Source organism: Nuphar pumila, chromosome 2 (assembly GCF_984573655.1).
Source record: "Nuphar pumila chromosome 2, dmNupPumi1.hap1.1, whole genome shotgun sequence".
NCBI lineage: Eukaryota > Viridiplantae > Streptophyta > Magnoliopsida > Nymphaeales > Nymphaeaceae > Nuphar > Nuphar pumila.
The window spans coordinates 95,096,561-95,117,322 of NC_143250.1; the positions used below are offsets into that span (position 1 = coordinate 95,096,561).

At 38.4% G+C, this 20,762-nt stretch overlaps 2 protein-coding genes across 2 annotated transcripts in view; one reads left to right on the forward strand and one right to left on the reverse strand.

Annotated features, from left to right (window-relative positions):
- The window catches only part of LOC149846215 (kinesin-like protein KIN-13A), a 68,748-nt gene extending 66,275 nt beyond the window's left edge, over nt 1-2,473 (forward strand). Inside the window, exons 11-13 of the mRNA XM_089996254.1 lie at nt 10-598; nt 711-776; nt 2,077-2,473. Of these exons, the coding sequence (XP_089852380.1) occupies nt 10-598; nt 711-776; nt 2,077-2,259 (838 nt within the window). The 3' untranslated portion in view covers nt 2,260-2,473. The remainder of the gene's footprint in view (nt 1-9; nt 599-710; nt 777-2,076) is intronic.
- A 1,241-nt stretch (nt 2,474-3,714) lies between these two features.
- LOC149846216 (nucleolar-like protein) lies at nt 3,715-16,683 on the reverse strand. Its single transcript, XM_089996255.1, has 4 exons — nt 16,525-16,683; nt 16,171-16,397; nt 4,084-4,205; nt 3,715-4,003 (listed from the first exon to the last, which is right to left on the reverse strand). The coding sequence occupies exons 1-4, from the start codon at nt 16,647-16,649 to the stop codon at nt 3,896-3,898; spliced, it is 582 nt and encodes a 193-aa protein (XP_089852381.1). The 5' UTR covers nt 16,650-16,683; the 3' UTR covers nt 3,715-3,895.
- Between the last annotated feature and the right edge of the window lie 4,079 nt (nt 16,684-20,762).

The following is a 20,762-nucleotide window of genomic DNA, read 5'->3' on the forward strand; positions in this document are numbered from 1 at the left end:
CTTTATCAGGGTTAAGAGTCTCTCAAAGGGAGGTAGTGCTAGAAAAGAGCAATGTAATTATTTTTCTACTGGCAAGGATCCTTCATTGTCGTCAGCATTTCCTGTTTCCACTGAGACTGAGGAACTTTATGAACAAAATCAAGATGTGAAAACAGTTGAAACAGGAAGAAAGGCAATAGAAAGCTTCTATAACTCTAATGTAGAGATTGATAGATATTCTTCCAACTTGCCTACAAACTATGCCCTTAATGGAAGGGAGGAGGGTGGATTGCCGACTGGTTCCATGGTCAGGGATAGGCCTGATGCTAGGGAAGATTTTGGTGGTTCGGTTGCCAGTACTAGACATAAATCCTCAGTTAACTCCGACTCAATGGAGGAAGAGAGAGTTCAAAAGGTTTCCCCCACTCGTCAAAAAGTGACAAGGGAAGATAGACCTGAAAAACAAAGCAACTGGCCTAGAAAGGATGCTCGGGCCGACTTTTCATCCATGAGTTACAAGCAGCAACATCAGTATGATTCTAATTCAAATACAATCACAACAAAGCAATATGACAATGACCCCACAGGTCAGGATGGGGAGATCAATGCATTATTAGAGGTATGCCTTGTTAGGTATTGAAAAACTTGTTTTCATTTTTTTCATAGGATGTATTTTGTCACTTTTCGCCTGTGCCTTTTGGTAGCATCACTTGCTATATTAACATGTGCAGGAAGAGGAGGCTCTTATATCCGCCCATAAGAAAGAAATTGAAGATACGATGGAGCTAGTTCGTGAAGTAAGTTTTTTGCTTGCATTTGTTGTGTTTTCCTTTGAGAGTTTTTGCTTAATATTGTTTATGTTGCTTTTAATTTTTCCCTACTAGACACTTTGATGTTCATTTCTGTTTGATTATGTCCACTTACAGCTCTTGGGAGTGTGTACATTGTCGAATTGCTTTAGGTTCAGTTTTGTTTTGCTGTTTACGGTTTCACTTAACCTTGTATGTTGTAAGATGCTGCAGACTATCCTTCCATATAAAAAGGAGATTCATTAATGAGCATTTGAAATGCTGCTCTCTAATTTCATAACTGGCTTCCCTATTTTTTTATTGTCTTCTTTTCCGAAAGCACCTTACCTTGTGTGTTGTCTGATACATCTGTATGTTTGTGCATCAAAGCCTGAATATGCATTATTGACACTGTACACTTTGAACAATGTCACCTATGTGCTTATGCATGAGTACGATGTCACAGTTCTTGATTTCATGATTTTCTGCCACCAGCATTGCTTGCACAGTACATGCAAATCCCAGAGATTTCTGGTTGTATCTCAAAGTCCTGCATAACTCTTCTACACCTAGCTACACATACAAATTCCTTAACCGATTGGAAGCAGGTTCTCTCCAAGTTTTTGTTCATAGGTTTTTACTTGTAAGATTATCCAATTCCTGTGTTTACTTCATGGCAAATTCCTTAACAAAAATGTAGGGCATGCTTGTCTATTGTGACCCAAATTCACATTCAACAAGTGTTATGTTTGTCATGAATTGTGTGTTTTATATTTCATCCACTTTTCAAACGCATAAACTTGTGTCTTTGTCAAATATTATGAAGACCCTATCCAAGTTTAGAGAAATACCCTGCAACCCTGCTGAATGAGTATTGTTTGCTTATGTTGAAAATTTTAGTCGCTTGCTAGGAATACGCCTTCTGTTGTAGTAACTGACATAACTCCTTGTTCAGGCATCTTGTGAAAATGGTTACTGTGGATAGAAAGATGTCCCTTTTTTACTGTGCATGCATCTGCATATGTGTGTGTGTGATGATGTGCATGCTTCCTTGTCTTGGGGAGTGGCAGAAGCTTGTGGCTTCACTATTGGCACAATTCGGCATGTAATCCATCTCGCTTATAGGGAAGTAATCTGACAATGATCATTGTTCAATCTTGTAAATTCAAGAAACTGTTATTAACTGATCTTGAAATATGTTCCATTGCTTTTGATTGTGCTTCGGGTAATTATACAGTCTGGATGCTCTTTACTTATCATAGTTGTGATCCAAATGTTAAGCCACATTATAATTTATTTGTGGGTTCAGGAGATGAAGCTGTTAGCAGAGGTGGACCAACCAGGCAGTCTTATCGAGAACTATGTGACACAAATAAGCTTTGTACTGTCACGGAAAGCAGCGGGCGTGGTTAGTCTTCAGGCACGCCTGGCAAGATTTCAGCGCCGCCTAAAAGAACAGGAGATACTTAGCAGAAAGAAAGGTCCTCGATGATTGATATATGTGCAGTGTTGTGCTCATTATGCCATGGCAATCTGTTGCTCAGTGCATTTTGGCAATTTAATACCTGTTATTTGTCCAGTTGCTCTTTTTCCACCATATACTTCAATTGTTTTTTATGTGCCTTTTGGCCTTTGCAGACATGATCAAGTTTTATATACGTTCAATATAAATATGCACAAACCCCTGATAAGATTTGTATGTCTAACTTGAAGCTTCGAACATCTTACCTATACAGTGCTACAATCGAATCATTATCTAAACTCTTTCAGAGACTCATTTTATTAATGAGAAAAAGGATAAGATAGTACTATTTCAAACAATGGCAGCATCTTCTGCATTTGCTGTGGGCCATACTTGAAATTCTTTTGAACAATATAACGGGCACATATACGCCTGCTCCTTAATGAATGACAAAGGAAACCTCGGTAGCACAAGTGTAAAATCTGAATTTCACCCTATTTGTTTTGTTTTTCTTTTTCCTTTTTCCCTTGTTAGTAGTACCTACATGATGCTAAAGTTGTTTCACCACTCAAGAATCAAGAGGTAGAGTATCAATTTCATTTTTTTGAGGACACTAACAAAATCCAATATTAGTGTATGAATTGAAGATATCTATTAAGAATTATCCATTGTCAGACAACGACAATGGAATAGAACTCTACCTATCCAACTGTACTATTCTCTTTCACATTACCTGTCAAACATTTGAATTTTCTCCAAGTGAGTTGAGAAGGGCATATATCTGCCAGCAATCACCATTATAGACAACTCTGGCTCATTTGAGCTTTATAGACTCGTATCCATGCAGGCCTGATAACTATGATTGTGATGCTGGCGGCATCAAACTTTGAGGCTAGGACGCCCACCCCCGGGGCTTATGCTGGATGTCAGCTTGTGCGGAGAGGTGACGTTCATGGGAATCAAACCTTGACCACCCATCGTGCGGCCAAAGCCCCACCCACTGTGTCAACCCCCCTTGGGGAGTAGTTATCACCATTCCCTTTATGACCCACAAGGGCTCCACTCATTTGGTAGAAGCAAGTTGTGAAGTTGATGGGATGCCCCAAGTTCCAAACTCACAATGGGCGTTCCTTGCCACAAAGTCAAAGCTGAGTACTCTCAAGGGTTGGAGGACTGCCAATGTACGGTTGAAGATGTGGTTTCCTTTGGCCTAGCCAATAAGAAAAAAAATATCTCTTTACAGTAAGCAGGCTCTGATTTTCTAGAATGAACATTTTATATTTCCTTTTTTGAACATATATATAGTTTTGTATATATAGGTAGTGTCTGATCAGATTTGTCAGCCTAAACTGGATCTTCCAAACCTCTTATACAATTCACTGATCTTAAGCTCTTGTTTCTTCAAGAACCACCTCTTAAGCGGCCCCATTTTCACTGACGCAAAAAGGACATACTATAACTCTTAGTGCTTGGTGCCTAAAAGTCTTTTACGAAATAAAAAATCATTGTGGTAAATCTGCAGCATAATGTTTACACAGTTCAAAGTGAATGCTCAAAAGGGAAAAACATAGAGTACGATTTTCTTTTCTTAATTTTAATAATTCCTTTTTCCTTCCTTTGTTTGATAGGCAATCCTTTCATTTACTGCTGGAAGGGAATCCAAAACCTAAGAAAGACGTCTGATGCTCCCATTGATGTAAAACCGTTTGCACAGCTTATTTAGGGTTGCAACTGAATGCTGCATGGTATTCAGTTTGGTATCCTTGAACATCCTCTGCAAATAAAACAAGAGAAGCTCAGAAGATGGGTTATCATTGATCATAGAAGGGGGCAGTGTTTTTGGCTGATCAATACCTCATAATCATCACCATAATTTGAAATCAATTGACCGATGTAAACTCGCTGCATTGTCGTTAATGGCTGCAATGGCACAACTTTCCCGTCTCTTCGCTTCTTTCCCAGAGCTGATTTCAGATCTATTATAACAAGGAAAACAAAAATCCATGTGCATTAGGAAAGCTCAGTTTATAGCATAAAGGAACGTGTTTAGCACCTAGAATAAGAAAAGGAAGATTCAAACACTAAACTAAGACAAAGCAAAAATGTCAAGGAGAAAACATTTCACTTGCAGAAAGTATAACTCTTAGTGACGAAAAAAGAAAAAAGAAAATATACATGGGAACAGAAGAATCTTCTTCTTCCGAATTGGTCGACATGCACAACAGAGAAAACTGGATTGTTTAGCATAGCACTTTCAACCATTCAATTGGGTGAATAAAACTTTTCATGTAGTATATCACGACAATCAGCCAATTAACAGAATGTGATGCCTATAACAGCCATTTGCAGCTTTGCATGAAGATGAATGTGAAACAAGAAAACTGCATAGTTGAAACTGGCTTGGTTATGACTGTGACTTTAGGGTGTGTTTGACTTATTGTCCAAGCTTGGACAGAAACACTGTCCAGGACACACAGGACAGGGTTCTTATCCAGGAGACTGTCTCGCTGGATCTTTTTATTTTTTTGAATACTATCCCCCCCTCCCTAAGTTGAAACTGGCTTGGTTATGACTGTGCCTTTAAGGTGTGTTTGACTGCTTATCCAAGCTTGGACAGAACACACTGTCCAGGACAGACAGAACAAGGTTCTTATCCAGGAGACACTGTCCCGCTGGACCTGTTTGAACTGCTCTATTTCTTCTATTCTTGGTCTGGTTTTGTGTTGCTTTGTGTATTTTGTAGCTGGAGGTTGTGTGAGGTATGGAGAAAGAAGGAATTCAGATTGTCCCATCAACTATGCTTATTGGGCTGTTGGGGTGATTTCATAACAGCCGTAATCGTTGGAAAGGGCTGGGTGGCCATTTGCATGGGACCAAAGTCAAACTGAAGCCTCCAGATGCCAATTATGAAAAACTATTGGAAGAATTGATAGTAAATAATGCACGAGTGAAGGCCTGGATATTAGCTGATAACTATGAACTTCTCAAAATTTCAGGAGGCCAAAGAAGTATAGACATATCTCAAACAAGTTTACAAGAGAATTAGGCTACGCAATACCAACTCACTCAAGATTGTGGGGTAAGTGTCAAGTAAACAAGTCAGTTGAGGAATTTTATTCTGACATGCAAAGAGTTTGGGATGCACTTGAACTCACGAAGGGTCAAACCAAATGCGATAAGTGTGCAAAATGCAATTCATGCCAAACTTGTCTGGGGTTTCTTGATCAACACAAGAAAACAACTAGGGTTATTGAGTTTCTTATAACACTTTAACCAAAAATTGACAGGGTGAGGAGTGTCATAGTGCATCGTCCACTTTTATCCGCAGTCACCAATGTCCAAGCTGAATTAATTGTAGAAGAGATTAAGATAAGGTATCTTGGAACATATTCATCCAGTGACAGTGTTATGATAGTTCCTCGGCAGTCTGGAGGCAGATTTGGTGGTAGAGGTGGTGGAAGAGCTGGAGGAAGAGGTGATTTGAGCTATATTCAGTATCACTATTGCAAAGGCATTAGCCACATGAAAAGCTTTTGCCCAACTCTCAAGAAAAAGAAAGGTAGAGCTTATGCAGTTTCTTCTGATGATGAGGGCACCAAGCCCAAGGATGATCAAATTGATATTAGTGTTCAGCTTCTTGTTTTTTCAGATGAGAGATCTTCAGAACAGTCAAATGGTGGTCAACTTCAGCTGTTAGAAAAGATGCAGCAGATGCAATAGCAGATTCTTCGGTTGCAGCTTATTTCTCAGTCAACTATTGCACCTTCTTCCTTTGCTTCTTCCTCTTCTTATGGTCTTGCCTTTGCAGGTATCTTAGATTTTACTTCCGAGTGGTTGATAGAATTAGGTGCCTCATGTCATATGATGGCTCATGAATCTATTTTGACCAATTATGAACCCTACAGTGGTACTTTTCGCACTGCAGATGGTTCTTCGATGTTTGTTTTCAAATTAGGTTGCATTTCTTCTAACTCCTATCGGATTCAAATTGAACATTTCTCAAGTCTACCATGTACCCTCTTTAGCCATGAATCTCATTTTTGTTGGCCAAATCGCTAAGTATAATTGCAATGTCACATTTTTTTGTGTTATACATGATTTATTTGAGAAGATGATTAAGATTGGTCATAGAAGAGGAGATCTGTATTACTTGGATTGGCTGGCATGAGCAATCAGAGGAGTTATAGAGCCGGTCTGAATGGAGCTATAGTCGATGAATCAGTTTTGTGGCACCAGATACTGGGGTAGGAGAATCGAGAGCCAGAGGGGGGGGGGAGCGAGACCAAGCAGGGAGAGAGAGCATACCTCCTCTTTTCTTTTTCTTTTTCCCCTTGCTGCAACAAATAGAGAGATAAGGGAAACTAGAGAGAGAGGAGGGGAAGAGACACACCCTTTCCCTTTTTATAACTTGGTTAATTAAACCAAGTTGGTTTCGTTGACCAAGCTTGGAAACTACAAAAATAACTTAAAAAACAAGTTTCTCTCTCTCTCTATATATATATATATTATAAATAAATATATATATAGTTGTGTCCACATACTCTCATTTTTTGAAATTGTCGTGTGTTGTACCCTCTGTACCCGTACCCAGGTGACATCGGACAATACTAAGCACAACAGCCAAATGCACTGATGTATATGCACTCATAAATTGACTGACCACATGCACTGATAAATCAAAGAGCTAAAGTGATCTTTGGTCAACCCTCCAAAGTCTGAATCATAAAAGGCTCTAACATCTATGGAGGATGAGAAAGAAAAAAACATCATGAAATGCATAGTGCCCCTCACATATCGGACAATCCTAAGCATAAAAGCCAGATGCACTAATGTAGGTGAGCTCAAGAATTGACTAACCACATGTTCTGCATGAGTAATGTCTCGTCTAGTGATGGCAAATATTGTTAAATTATATACCTAATCATTCAAATGTAATATATATATTTTATATATATAAGGTAATACATATACATATATTAATATATATGTATATGTATCTACTTATTATATATATAAAATATATATTTCTGTTTTGTTTAGCCGTAGGGGTAGAATAGTCTTTTCCTCTATTTTACGCACATTCATTTTATGAATGTGATTGTAATTTGTTTTTTATTTTTCTTTTTCTTTATTTTTATTTTTATTTTTGTAAAGTACCAAAAGGTACCTTGGGGGCCCACTAGCATAGACGTTGGGCCCTCTCCAACGGTCACATTTGTGACCGTTGGAGGGGCTCCAACGTCTATGAGTGGAGCCCCTCCAAGGCTCCTCTTGTGTTGTTATAAATAGGGGTTTCACCCCCTTGTATTTTTTCATGGCTTTGAGTCAAAGCCCAAGTTCTCAATAAATCGATTCCATTGTTTTTATGCCTTTATGCATTTGTGAGTTATTTGTGGGTTGTGCTTTTTGTGCACAAGTGTTCTAAAGTGTTCTTATTGTGCTTTCGTGGTGGGTTTAATATCAAGAATATTAAGGTCTTGATATTAGTATCTTATTGGAGGTACTTTCACATGGTATCAGAGCCTCGTTGGAAGAAAGAGGATCGTGTATCTCGTCTCTTGTGAAGCACCTTGAAAAACGTGCCCTCAAGCTAGTAAAGTTTTTGAGTGAAGCATTTACTTCGGGCAATATTTTAGAAGCAACTTTTGTCAAGAAAAGGTTGAAAATCCGTTAAGGTACGCATTATTTTCCATCTTCTCTTCTCTCTAATGGGTGAAAAAGACTCCCATTTCTCCCTTGGGTTTAAACTTAGTGGTTCGAACCACCATGTTTGGGCCGGCAATATGGAAGCTCATATCAAAGGGAAAGGCCTTTGGGGTTATGTTCAAGGCTCTATATCGGAACCCGAACCCAAGCTTTCTATTATAGAGAAAGGGGAAATTAAGATTCTTGAAGGAGAAGATAGACAAAAGGCCTTAGAAGAATATTCCAAAAGGCATGATGAGTGGGAAATAAAGAACTTCAAAATATTGTCTTGGATTTTTTCGTCCGTAGAAACCAAGATCAATGCCAACATCATTAAGTTTAAAAGGGCCTCTGAAGCTTGGTTGTACCTTGAAAAAATGTATACTTCAAGGGACTTGTCTCACAAATACTATCTCCAAAAGAAAGCCTTGACTCTTCAACAAAATGATTTATCTAATCGGGAATATTTTGCCGAATTGTCATCTATTTGGGACGAGCTTGCCATGCTCAAACCAAAATGGAGCGGAGAAGCTATTGAATTAAGGCACAAACAACTAGAGGAAGATCGATTTTTCAACTTCATAAATGGTCTTAGACCCGAATTTGAGCAAATTCGGTCCTCTCTTCTATCGGCTTTCACCTCCCCATCTATTGAAGATGTCATCACCAAGCTAAGTGGTGAGGAAACACGTATGGGGATTAGTAAAAATAACCCAAGCATCCTTGCTACACCTTCTCAAAGTGACTATGAAGTAGTTAATGCCGTGTTAAGACCCGAAAATAATTTGAAGACCTACAAACCACCCCATTTCAAAAATCAAGGGCAAAATGATCGATATGGCAAGAGAGATTATAGCAAATTAACTTGCCATTTTTGTAAAGAACCGGGACATATCAAACCCAATTGTCCCAAATGGAAGAAATTTCTTGTCGCGGCTTTAGCATCCCAATGGGAGGAACGGCCTTCAACTTCAAATGAACCTCTTTCGCTTCATCAAATTGTGGATGCTCTTCAACCTCTTCTCAAAGGAGGCATTTCTGGAGCCGCTATGTCACCCTCTTCCTCTCTTGGTAAGACATCTTGGTTACTTGATTCCGGTGCTTCGTTTCATATGACTCCAAGCCATTGTTTTCTTTCTGATTATTCTAAAAATTGTCGTCCATTTTTTGTCTCAACGGCGGATGAAACCCCTCTTGAAATTAAAGGAATGGGCAATTTTGAAAAACAAGACTTCTTTATCCCAAAAATTCGTCTTATACCAAAACTAAACTTAAATTTACTTTCTGTTTCTCAACTCTCGGACTGTGGTTGCGATATAAAATTCTCTTCTAATAAATGTTGGATACAGGATCGCCAGTCTGGGAAATTGATTGGGGAAGGCTCTAGGAGAGGGGACCTCTACTATGTTGATTTTCTTAAAATTCCCAAGAATCAATTTTGTAATGTTGCTCAAAACAAAGATATTCATGTATGGCATAAGAGATTGGGTCATCCCAACATAGTTAAAATCTCTTATTTGCCTTTTATTAAGCATCTTTGTAATGAAAATTTTGTTTGTAATGAATGTATTCTTGGAAAAATGAGAAGTCTTCCTTTTCCTCAAAGATCCATGTTTACAACAAAACCTTTTGAAATTGTTCACTCCGATGTATGGGGTCCGGCTCCGGTGATATCCAAGGGAGGCTTCTCTTACTATGTTATTTTTGTGGACGATTTCACTAGGTTTAGTTGGATATATTTTCTTAAACATAAACATGAAGTTTTTTCAACATTTAAAACATTTCATATGATGGTTTTAAATCAATTCAATGGAAATTTAAAAATTTTTAGAACCGATTCGGGTGGTGAATACCTTTCCAATGAATTCAAAAGCTATCTTGAAAACTATGGAATTCTCCATCAAAAGTCTTGTCTCAAAACCCCTCAACAAAATGGGTTGGCTGAACGAAAACATAGGCATATTATTGAAACCACACGAACTTTGCTCATTTCCCAAAATATTCCGAAAAAACTTTGGGCGGAGGCCGCTCTTACTTTTGTCTATCTCATAAATAGACTTCCATCTAAAAACTTGAACAAGATTTCCCCATTTGAAAAATTATATGAAAAAGAACCTGATTATAGCAGGTTAAGGGTGTTTGGATGTAAATGTTTTGTCCTTACTGATAAAAATGACAAACTCTCTCCTAAGGCCATTCCTTGTGCCTTTCTTGGTTATTCTGAAACTCATAAAGGTTTTCGCTGTTATGATGTTAAGAGTGCTAAACTATATGTTTCCAGAAATGTAAGCTTCTTGTAAAATGTTAGTGGTTTCGAAAAACTTGAAACCAATGACGAGAATATTGACTATTCTTTTCTGTTTGATTTATTAACTGAAGATGATGATACTAGTGATGATGAAACAAATCAAAATGATGAAACTCATTCTGATCAACACATCAATGAAGAACCACATAGAAATCCTATAACTTACTCTCATAGAGATAGGAGTACTTTTAGAAGTGCCCTCGAAAGATATGATAATGAGTCTACCCCTCCAAGTGAAGGAAATCTTCGTAGGACCGAAAGATCAAGAAGACCTCCTTCTAGGTTCATCTCATATGAGTCTTTTTTCACCAAAATATAGAGCTTGTCTAAGCGCCATTCACTCATACATAGAACCTAGGGATTTCGAGGAAGCACGAAAATGCCCGGAATGGATAGTTGCTATGAATAATGAACTTGAAGCCCTAAAGAAAGCAAAGACCTGGGAGTTTCAAGACCTTCCTAAAGACAAGAAAGCAATAGGGTGTAGATGGGTATTTAAAGTCAAAACTAAGAGTGATGGGTCTCTTGAGAGATATAAGGTCCGCTTAGTTGCAAAAGGATATAGTAAAAAATATGGGATTGATTATGAGGAGACTTTTGCCCCCGTTGCTCGAATGGTCACCGTCCGATGTCTTATAACTGTTGCTTCAATCAATAAATGGAACATCTATCAGATGGATGTTAAGAATGTGTTTTTAAACGGAGATTTAAACGAAGAAGTATATATGGATGCTCCTCCTGGAATGGAGTATCCTAAAGGAAAGGTGCTTCATCTTCGGAAAGCACTTTATGGTTTAAAACAAGCTCCCAAGGCTTGGTATGATAGGTTTAACTCCATAATGTTAGAAAATGATTTCTCATCCTGCTTTACTGATACTGCTTTGTTTGTTAGAAAATCTAATGCAGGGATTGTCATTCTACTACTTTATGTGGATGACATGCTTATAACTGGGAGCGACTCTAAAGGGATTAAAAGCATAAAATCCATTTTAAAGGATAAGTTTGAAATGTCTGACTTAGGCTTCTTAACTTATTTTTTGGGTATTGAGGTAGCTTACTCTCATAGAGGATATTTTTTATCTCAAACTAAGCTTGCATCTGAGATTATTGACAGGTCAGGTATTACAGATGATAAAGTTTGTGAAACTCCTGCTATAGTAGGAGCTAAAATGAAGATTGATGATGGTGTTCCCCTCTCCGATCCTACTCCCTACAGGCAACTAGTAGGATCGTTGATGTACCTAAGTATCACCAGACCAGATATCTCACATGTGGTGCATATGACAAGTCAATTTCAGCATGCACCAACTTCTGTTCACATGAGTGCTATCTTACGTGTCGTAAGATACCTAAAGCACACTATTAATAAGGGAGTTTTTCTGTCTTCTTCTTCTGAGTTAAGATTGATTGCATATACTGACTCTGATTGGGGAGGTGACCCAAATAACCGTCACTCCACCACTGGTTTTTGTGTATTCTTAGGAGACTCATTAATCTCATGGAGATGTAAGAAGCAGCAAAAGGTGTCTCTATCATCAACTGAAGCGGAATATCGTGCTATGACGACTACTACCATGGAAATTGTCTGGATTCATCAGTTGTTGGAAGACATGGGGATCACTATTGAAGGGCCTACCAAGCTTTGCTGTGACAACAAAAGTGCAATTTATATTGCTAAAAATCATACTTTTCATGAGCGGACCAAACACATAGAGATGGATTGTCACTACGTTCGGGAGGCATACCTCAAAGGAATCATTGACCTACCATATGTCACATCCGAATATCAATTGGCGGACTTCTTCACTAAAGCCTTGTGTGCTCCGCGCTTCAACTTTCTTCTTAGCAAACTCTCGGTCATCCTGCCCTAAGTTTGAGGGGGGGTGTTAAATTATATACCTAATCATTCAAATGTAATATATATATATATATATATGTATCTACTTATTATATATATAAAATATATATTTCTGTTTTGTTTAGCCGTAGGGGTAGAATAGTCTTTTCCTCTATTTTACGCACATTCATTTTATGAATGTGATTGTAATTTGTTTTTTATTTTTCTTTTTCTTTATTTTTATTTTTATTTTTGTAAAGTACCAAAAGGTACCTTGGGGGCCCACTAGCATAGACGTTGGGCCCTCTCCAACGGTCACATTTGTGACCGTTGGAGGGGCTCCAACGTCTATGAGTGGAGCCCCTCCAAGGCTCCTCTTGTGTTGTTATAAATAGGGGTTTCACCCCCTTGTATTTTTTCATGGCTTTGAGTCAAAGCTCAAGTTCTCAATAAATTGATTCCATTGTTTTTATGCCTTTGTGCATTTGTGAGTTATTTGTGGGTTGTGCTTTTTGTGCACAAGTGTTCTAAAGTGTTCTTATTGTGCTTTCGTGGTGGGTTTAATATCAAGAATATTAAGGTCTTGATATTAGTATCTTATTGGAGGTACTTTCACAAATATATCAAGTTTCCCTCCAACTGCCTATATACCCCAGGATCTGCAAGCTTCTCAACTTGATATTTGTTTTCGTAGGAGTGAAAACCTTTTTGGAGTCATCTACTAGCCTTGCTTTAAATACAAGATTTGCTGCATATTTGTGCCATGACAAAAAGAGTCTACGCTTCTAGAGTAGGCAACCTCAAGTCCTAGAAAATACTTCAACTATCCTAGGCCTTTCATCTCAAAGATGCCAACTAGTTTGTTCTTGGTATCAATTATTTTTGGCATATCATCTCCTGTGATAATCATGGCAGCTACATAAAGGAGCAATATACACTTTTCTTGGGTAGAGGAAGCTACAAACAAAGCAAGATCATGATGACTTTGCTCAAACCCAAGTGATTTCAATGTAGTGTTGAACTTCTTAAACCAAACATGAAGTGTCTTCTTGAGCCCATATAGAGCTCGTCTCAACCTACACACCTTGACTTAAGAATCAGAATAATAAGGTGAAAGTTTCATATATACTTCATCTTCCAAATCTTCATTCAAGAATGCATTCTTGACATCCAACTGCCAAAGACTTCATTATTTTATTGCAGCCACAACAAGTAATCTTCTTATAGTAGCCATGTGAGCAATCGAGAGAGAGGAGGAAGACGAAAGCCAGAGGGGGGAGGAGAGCGAGACTAGTGAGAGAGAGAGGGAGGGTTTCAAGGGAGTTTTTTTTTGTTTTTTATTGAGGTTTGGCTACTGAAATGAAATGGGGATCTTCGAAACACGAGCTTAGATTAACAAGGGCAAGTGTCAAGAATGACACTAAAGCATAACCCTTAAAAAGGGTATAACTGGAAACAAAATAAAAATAAAAATGTATTCTTTATTGATATGAAAAAATCAATTGCTTAAGAAGCATTGGAATAAAATACAAGAGGGGCTGCACCCCTTTATATATACACAGCTGAAAGAGGACTCAATAGAGCTGTTGGACACAGTCCAACAGCTCTATTTAGAGCTGTTGGAATGTGTCAGTCCAACAGCTCTATTGCTAGTCAAGTCTGGACAGGACTTGACTAGCAACAGTCATTCTAGTTCAAACTGAACTAGATGACATAAAGACAAAAAATAAAAATAAAGGAAAAAAATTACAAAAAAGAAAGAAATGAAAAATGTATTTATATATATATATAATAATATAATATTATTATATATACATATGTGTACAGTTTTACATTTTAACAGGCTACCAGGCGTACCTGCACTATGCCTGGTACACATACTTGTGTCGATGCATGCCGACACGGGTACGACAACTAAAGTGTCATGTCGCAGTAACATAGATTTTCCGATATGTGAGGGGCACTATGCATTTCGGGATGTTTTTATCTTCGTCATTTTTCATACATGATAGAGCCTTTTGTGATTCAGATTTTGGAGGATCGACCAAAGATCACCTATCTACTACTGGTTTTTGCATGTTTATTGGGAGCTCTTTGATTTCATGGAAGAGTAAAAAACAACAACGGGTTGCTCTGTTTACTACAGAGGCAGAATATAGGGTTATGGCTCAGGCTACCACTGAGGCCATATGGATTAGATGGCTTTTGAAGGAGCTTGGAGTGACTGTTTCTAAGAAAACACCTCTATATCGTGACAATATGAGTGTTATTCATATTGTTAAGAATCTTAAGTTTCATGAGAGGACGATAGAGCCTTTTGTGATTCAGATTTTGGAGGATCGACCAAAGATCACCTATCTACTACTGGTTTTTGCATGTTTATTGGGAGCTCTTTGATTTCATGGAAGAGTAAAAAACAACAACGGGTTGCTCTGTTTACTACAGAGGCAGAATATAGGGTTATGGCTCAGGCTACCACTGAAGCCATATGGATTAGATGGCTTTTGAAGGAGCTTGGAGTGACTGTTTCTAAGAAAACACCTCTATATCGTGACAATATGAGTGTTATTCATATTGTTAAGAATCTTAAGTTTCATGAGAGGACGAAACATATTGAGATTGATTGTCACTTTACCAAAAGAGCCTATGAAGATGGAATCATAGTTCTAGAGCATGTTGACACAAAAGAGCAAATTGCATATGTTTTCACTAAGAGTTTAGTCCCATTACACTTTCAATCCTTCATTTCCAAACTTGGGATGATTTCTCTTGCATCATCTCAAGTTTGAGGGGGGAGTGTTGAATAGTGTAATATAGTAGTATCCTATGTATCACTAGCTATTTATGTTACCCCTCCTTTAGTGTACATATCTTTACTCTTTAGGGTATTTATGTAATTTGTCAATAGGTTATAGTCAACTATTTTTGTCATTTAGTGGGATAGGGGGGTTGATCAACCCCTTTATGTTGCATCTTTCTAGCAGTTTTGAGGTTAATGAAGTTTCTTTTTTTTCCTCTATTTGTTCCTCCTTTGGGTTTGCTTATGCACTAATCTTCTCAAGATTTGCATACCTCAGAGTCCTTATGGTCTAACCACTCCAGCCCCTTGAAGAAGGGTTACTTAATAAGTACATTGTAGGAATTTCATAGATAATTATGTGCAAACTGCAAAGGTTCCTATTCTAAAGTTTTCTAAGTTCTCATGCAATTTGGTAACATAGAAAATTGCATAAACTTCCATGGAATGAAATTAAATTCTGAAAACATGCATCCCTCTGTGGTTGGGTAATTAGAAAGGACTATGAATATAGTTTCATGGACAATGATGCCTTGACTTTAAGGCATTCTACATTACTTCAAAATGACAGAATTCCACATTCCGTAAGGTATATACCCACAATCTGGTACTTGGGCAATAATTTGCACTAAATAGAGAAAATGATAATAATAGTTTTTACAAGCATTGATTGTTTAGGAAACTATTTCCCAATTAAAATCCTTATCGGCATTGGCAAGCCACCATTTATCACACATCTAGCAACACAGAGATAATAGATTGAAAAATATTAGTTGCCCTGGGAATCCTGTTTTCTAAAACCAAGTTTGGATTGTTTGGTTGACATTGTCTAAATCCTTCAAAATCATATTTTTTGTTGTTTGGTTGATGTTCTGTTGATTTGAACATATTAATAAGGTCTATAAATTACTAAATGAATAAACCAGAAAGTATACGATTTGAAATCTGGATAACCAACATGAAATACACTGGCCTATTACGTACTTAATCACCCATATCTTTATACAAAAGGAAACTAGACCTACATCATAGGAATGCAAGCCCAATATGTAGCACAGAATTGAACATTGATCCCAATAAAATCCAAAACAAACCTCCGAGGAACAGATAATATTTTCATGACCACCTGTTAATTCTTAAATAAAAAAACAAAAAATATCTTGTCATCTCTTATGCATCATAATTATCCAAACGAAATACACAAAACTAAACTCCAACCCCCACTATCGCATTTGATTTTCAATCATGCAATATTTTGTGAATAACAGAACGTAACAAGAATAAGAAAAGGGGGTAGGGCTTAAAAAAGATTACCATCTTCTTCCAAATCACTCCCGCTGCTGTCTTCGGCGAAATCCGGATTTCCAACCAGAGAATCACCGGCTTCCCCATCTTTCACATTCTTCTCCACCGGCACTTGCAACTCACTGCTTTCAATGATATATCTCGTTCGAGATCGAACGCCCAATAAGTTGGGATTCGAAACAACCCCAAACGAACGATAATTCGTCAAGACGGTGCCTGAATCATCCCATTCCCCACTAGAGATATAAAAAACGAGAAAGCAACATAAGAAATTGCGATAATCGGAGTCATGAGAGGAAAGGATCAATACCCATCAACAAATAGGAGCTAAATACGATTGCCCACAAAGGAAATCAAACCAACCTTGTGACAGAGCGGAGCTTCGGAGGGAGGGAGAAGGCGGGCTTGAAGACGTTGGGCTTCTTCTTCGGTAGACCCACGCGCACTTTGGGTCTAGACTTCTGATACTTCCTCCTCGAGCGACCCATCTTCTTCTCTCTCTCTCTCTCTCTCTCTCTCTCTCTCGTCAGGGTTTGCCTTAAAACCCTTTTACAAGGAGAAGGGTTTGGGGCTTACTTTAAAGTTATCAAAATACCCCTACTTGCATCTGGTCCGGGCCATCTTTGGGTTGGATCCCAAGGAAGAGTGACCAGGGGTATGGTTAGAGAGGCGCCCACCTCCTACTAAAGGTAGGCATCGGGTCGGGTACACCATCCAAAATAAACCGGATATGGGCTGCCTTGTGAACCTGAGCCGGATAAAAGGTCAGTTCAACCCGGCCCGACTAGTAATGGGACAGACTGGCGCTAGCATTCTAGAGTCGGATTCAGGTATGGAGTCTGGACTCACCTTAATGAAAAAGATTTGATGTTTTTGTGTTTCGTATAGTGGATTTGTTAGGAAACAACACTTGTATTGTATTTTTAATTAAAAATGTATATAATTTTTTAAATCTTAAATATTTATGATATTGTATTGTGTTTTTAATTAAAATATATATAATTTTTTAAATCTTAATATTTATGATATTTATAAAAAATTTACATGTTCGTGAGAATTGAACAATACAAAAGTCAATTTCTATAAAATCAGGTAGGTAAAACTAGGGGTGTCATTGGGTCAGGTTTATCCAGATTCGACCCAAACCAAACTCTATAGGATTCAGGTATAGTGATAAATAAGAATACTCTATTAAGACCCAGGTCCAGACCCGAACATCCAATTAATAATGGACCCGGGTATAGTTTGTGAAATTTTATACCAGATAAGGGCTCGACCCGAGTTCCAATTAAGACCCACAAATTTTCAATGTAAAAATGATAAAAAAATATTGTTTTTATTGGGTATAACCCATGTAGTTCTTATTGAGTTTGGGTATGGCTTTTTATGGTAGGTTCGATTAGAATCTAGTTCGGATCCAATACCATACCTGAAAATCCGGACTAGTCTGATTCTACCTGAGTCTGAACCAAACCCCACAACACAAGAAAAAAACCATTCAAAAGTTCAGGTAAACTGCAGAGGAGGCAAGAAACGGTGTAGGCAATAAGCGTAGTGACAAATATCGGCGATATTTTAAAAATATCTAAAAAAACGCGATAACTTTCCGTTTTAAACTTTTGGCACTGTGGGTGTAGGCAGCTTACCTCTACTCCAGTCCTTTAATAATTTGTTTTCTTTTGTGGGATCGATTCTTCAAGCTCTTCAGCCTCAACATTCTCTCCCTGAAAGGGTTTTGCAAAAACCCAGAGAGAGAGAGAGAGAGAGAGCAAAGGCTCCAGCGGAATGGCTTCCTTCTCGTTTCCTTTATCTTCAGTTTTGGTGATTAAGAACTTCCTTTCTCAAAAGTGAGGTTAGTTGTATTACTATTTATCACTGCAACCACCCGCCCATCATCTTCCTCTTTCTATTTCGTGTACCTCTCTGTTTTTCCTCTTTAATGTCAAGAACCCTCTTCTTGGCCTCCAGATTTCGCTTTAAAAAGAGATCTTTCTGTTCAGACTCTGATAAAACCCGTCGAAAATCTCTTCACGCAGTCGTGAAGGATGCCCTCCAAATTCTTACCACCAACAAACAATGGGAGGAGCCCCTTCAGGCCCGGCTTTCCCAAGAGGAAGAGGCCTTGGTTCTCGTCGCCATTCCTCTTGTCATCGATAGAATTCAAAACCCCGAATTGGGTTTGAGGCTTTTTGAATGGGTTTCGAGGGGAAGGCCGGATTCGAGGTCGTATTCCGCGGTTCTGAGACTATTAGCACGGTCGAATCGGTTTCGGGAGATAGATGCTTTGATTGCAAAACTGATGGGAGAACGTATTCACCCCGCAGAGGATGTTTTCAACTTCTTGATAGTTGCTTATTCTAATGCTGGTCTAGCTGATAAGGCACTTGAATTCTTTGCTTTCTCAAAGAAACTGGGTTTTTGCCCGGGGGTCGTATCGTACAATTCATTGCTCAATGCTCTTGTGAATGGTGGGAAGACTGGAATCGCCCATGATTTGTACCATGAAATGCTCAAGAGGGGTGATGACTCAGTGGACAACTATAGTACATGCATAATTGTTAAGGGGTTATGTAAGGAAGGGAAGGTTGAAGAAGGTAGAAAGATTATTAGAGATAGGTGGGGAAGGGGTTGTGTTCCAAATGTTGTTTTTTATAACATTCTCATTGGTGGGTACTGCAAAAAAGGGGAGATTCGACGTGCCAATGAGCTTCTAGAGGAGATGAAGATGAAGGGGTTTTTGCCCACAATTGTTTCTTATGGTCCCATTATCAATGCGTTGTGCTTGAAGGGAGATTTTAAGGCAGTGAAGAAGCATTTCTCTGATATGAGAAACAGGGGTTTGGCTATTAATGTGTTCATCTACAATAACCTCATCAATGGGCTATGCAAACACGGGAATATGAATGACGCCATGAAGATTTTCGGAAAGATGCAAGCAAGCGATGTGATACCTGATATTGTAACGTATAATGCTCTTATATCTGGCTTCTGCAAGGAGGGGAGGGTCAAAGAGGCAGGTGGTCTCATGAGAATGTTGGCTGAGCAGAACTTGGTTCCCAATAGATTTACATATACTCCTCTAATTCATGCAAATTGTAAAGTTGGAAAAGTTTCTGCAGCATTGGATTTATTTGTTGAAATTCTTAGGAAAGGCTATCAACCAGATATACTTACTTATGGTGCTCTCATTCATGGCCTTGTTGTTGCTGGTGAAGTTCATGATGCATTAGCAGTCCGTGATAAAATGATGGAGCGGGGAATGACGCCTGATGCAAATATTTACAACAGTCTTATAAGTGGTGTTTGCAAGAAAGGAATGCTTGCAGCTGCAAAGAAGTTGCTCTCTGAAATGCTCGATCAAAAAGTTATTCCTGATAGCTTTGTATATGTTACACTAATTGATGGGTTTATCAGAAATGGTGATCTTAATGGGGCAGTGAGCCTCTTCACGTTTATGGTAGAGAAAGGAATAAAACCTGGGCTTGTTGGGTATAATGCCATGGTAAAAGGCTACTGTAAACTTGGGACGATGAAGGATGCGCTTCTGTGCATCGATAAAATGGTAAAGGAAAAAAAATTTCCTGATGAATTCACGTTTACGACTCTTATAGATGGTTATGCCAAAAAGAATGATATGGATGAAGCCCAAAAGATTTTTGATGATATGATCAAGAGTAAATTGACACCAAATGTTGTAACCTATACCGTACTCATTAATGGGTTTTGTCAGATGCAAAAGTTAGACAGAGCCGAATGGTTGTTTAAAGAGATGAAATCTCGTGGTTTAGTTCCCAATATCATCACCTACAGCACCCTTATCCATGGCTGCTGCAGGCAGGGGGAACTTGAGAAAGCTTCTTTGTTTTTTGAGGAGATGCTGCATGAGAACTGCATTCCCAATGACACAACATACCACTATTTGATCAATGGGCTCACTAGCAGTAGTTTGCATCCTGAAACTGTCACAGAAAATGAACAAGAGCATGTTGGTAGCGTGCTTGTGTATTTTTGTAAAAGGATGATCATGGATGGTTGGGGCCCAAAATCTGCTGCTTACAATGCCATTATCATCTGTCTGTGCAACCAAAAAAAGCTCGATTTGGCTTGCCAGTTCAGGGACAAAATGACTGGTAAGGGTTGGGTGCCAGATTCTGTCACGTATTCTTTTATTTTACATGGCCTGTGGATGAGAGAAAGATTGAATGAGTGGAAGAACATTCCATCATGTGATTTTGATAATCAGAAACTAAATGTTGCTCTAAAGTATTCAATGCTGGTTGATCAATACCTCTTCAGGGGAGTGACTTCTGAGGTTTCCTTTCTTTTGCATTCTCTGTTGGAGGAATGCTTACACAAGTCAACCGCCGAATAAGAACAAATTCTTCATGGATCCATTTTTGGTTAAACAATCCATATGCAGAACCTCCGGGCATCCAGCAATCATGCCAAGTTGGAGAGAAATAGCTGTGAGTGCATTCTTGAATCATCAATTGACATGTCTAGCTGTTTAAAACAAATAGAATTATATTATGTTTTCTGATGCATATGAACCTCTTCAATGCATTTTCAAATGGGTTAGTTGTATTTGAGTTGCATGCAAC

Excerpts from the sequence above, each read along its gene's own strand:
- LOC149846216 (XM_089996255.1), bottom strand. The coding sequence starts at position 16,649 with ATGGGTCGCTCGAGGAGGAAGTATCAGAAGTCTAGACCCAAAGTGCGC. Across the intron at positions 16,398-16,524 it reads AAGCTCCGCTCTGTCACAAG|TGGGGAATGGGATGATTCAG; the intron begins GTTGGTTTGATT and ends TTATATCTCTAG. Across the intron at positions 4,004-4,083 it reads ATTATGGTGATGATTATGAG|AGGATGTTCAAGGATACCAA; the intron begins GTATTGATCAGC and ends TTTTATTTGCAG.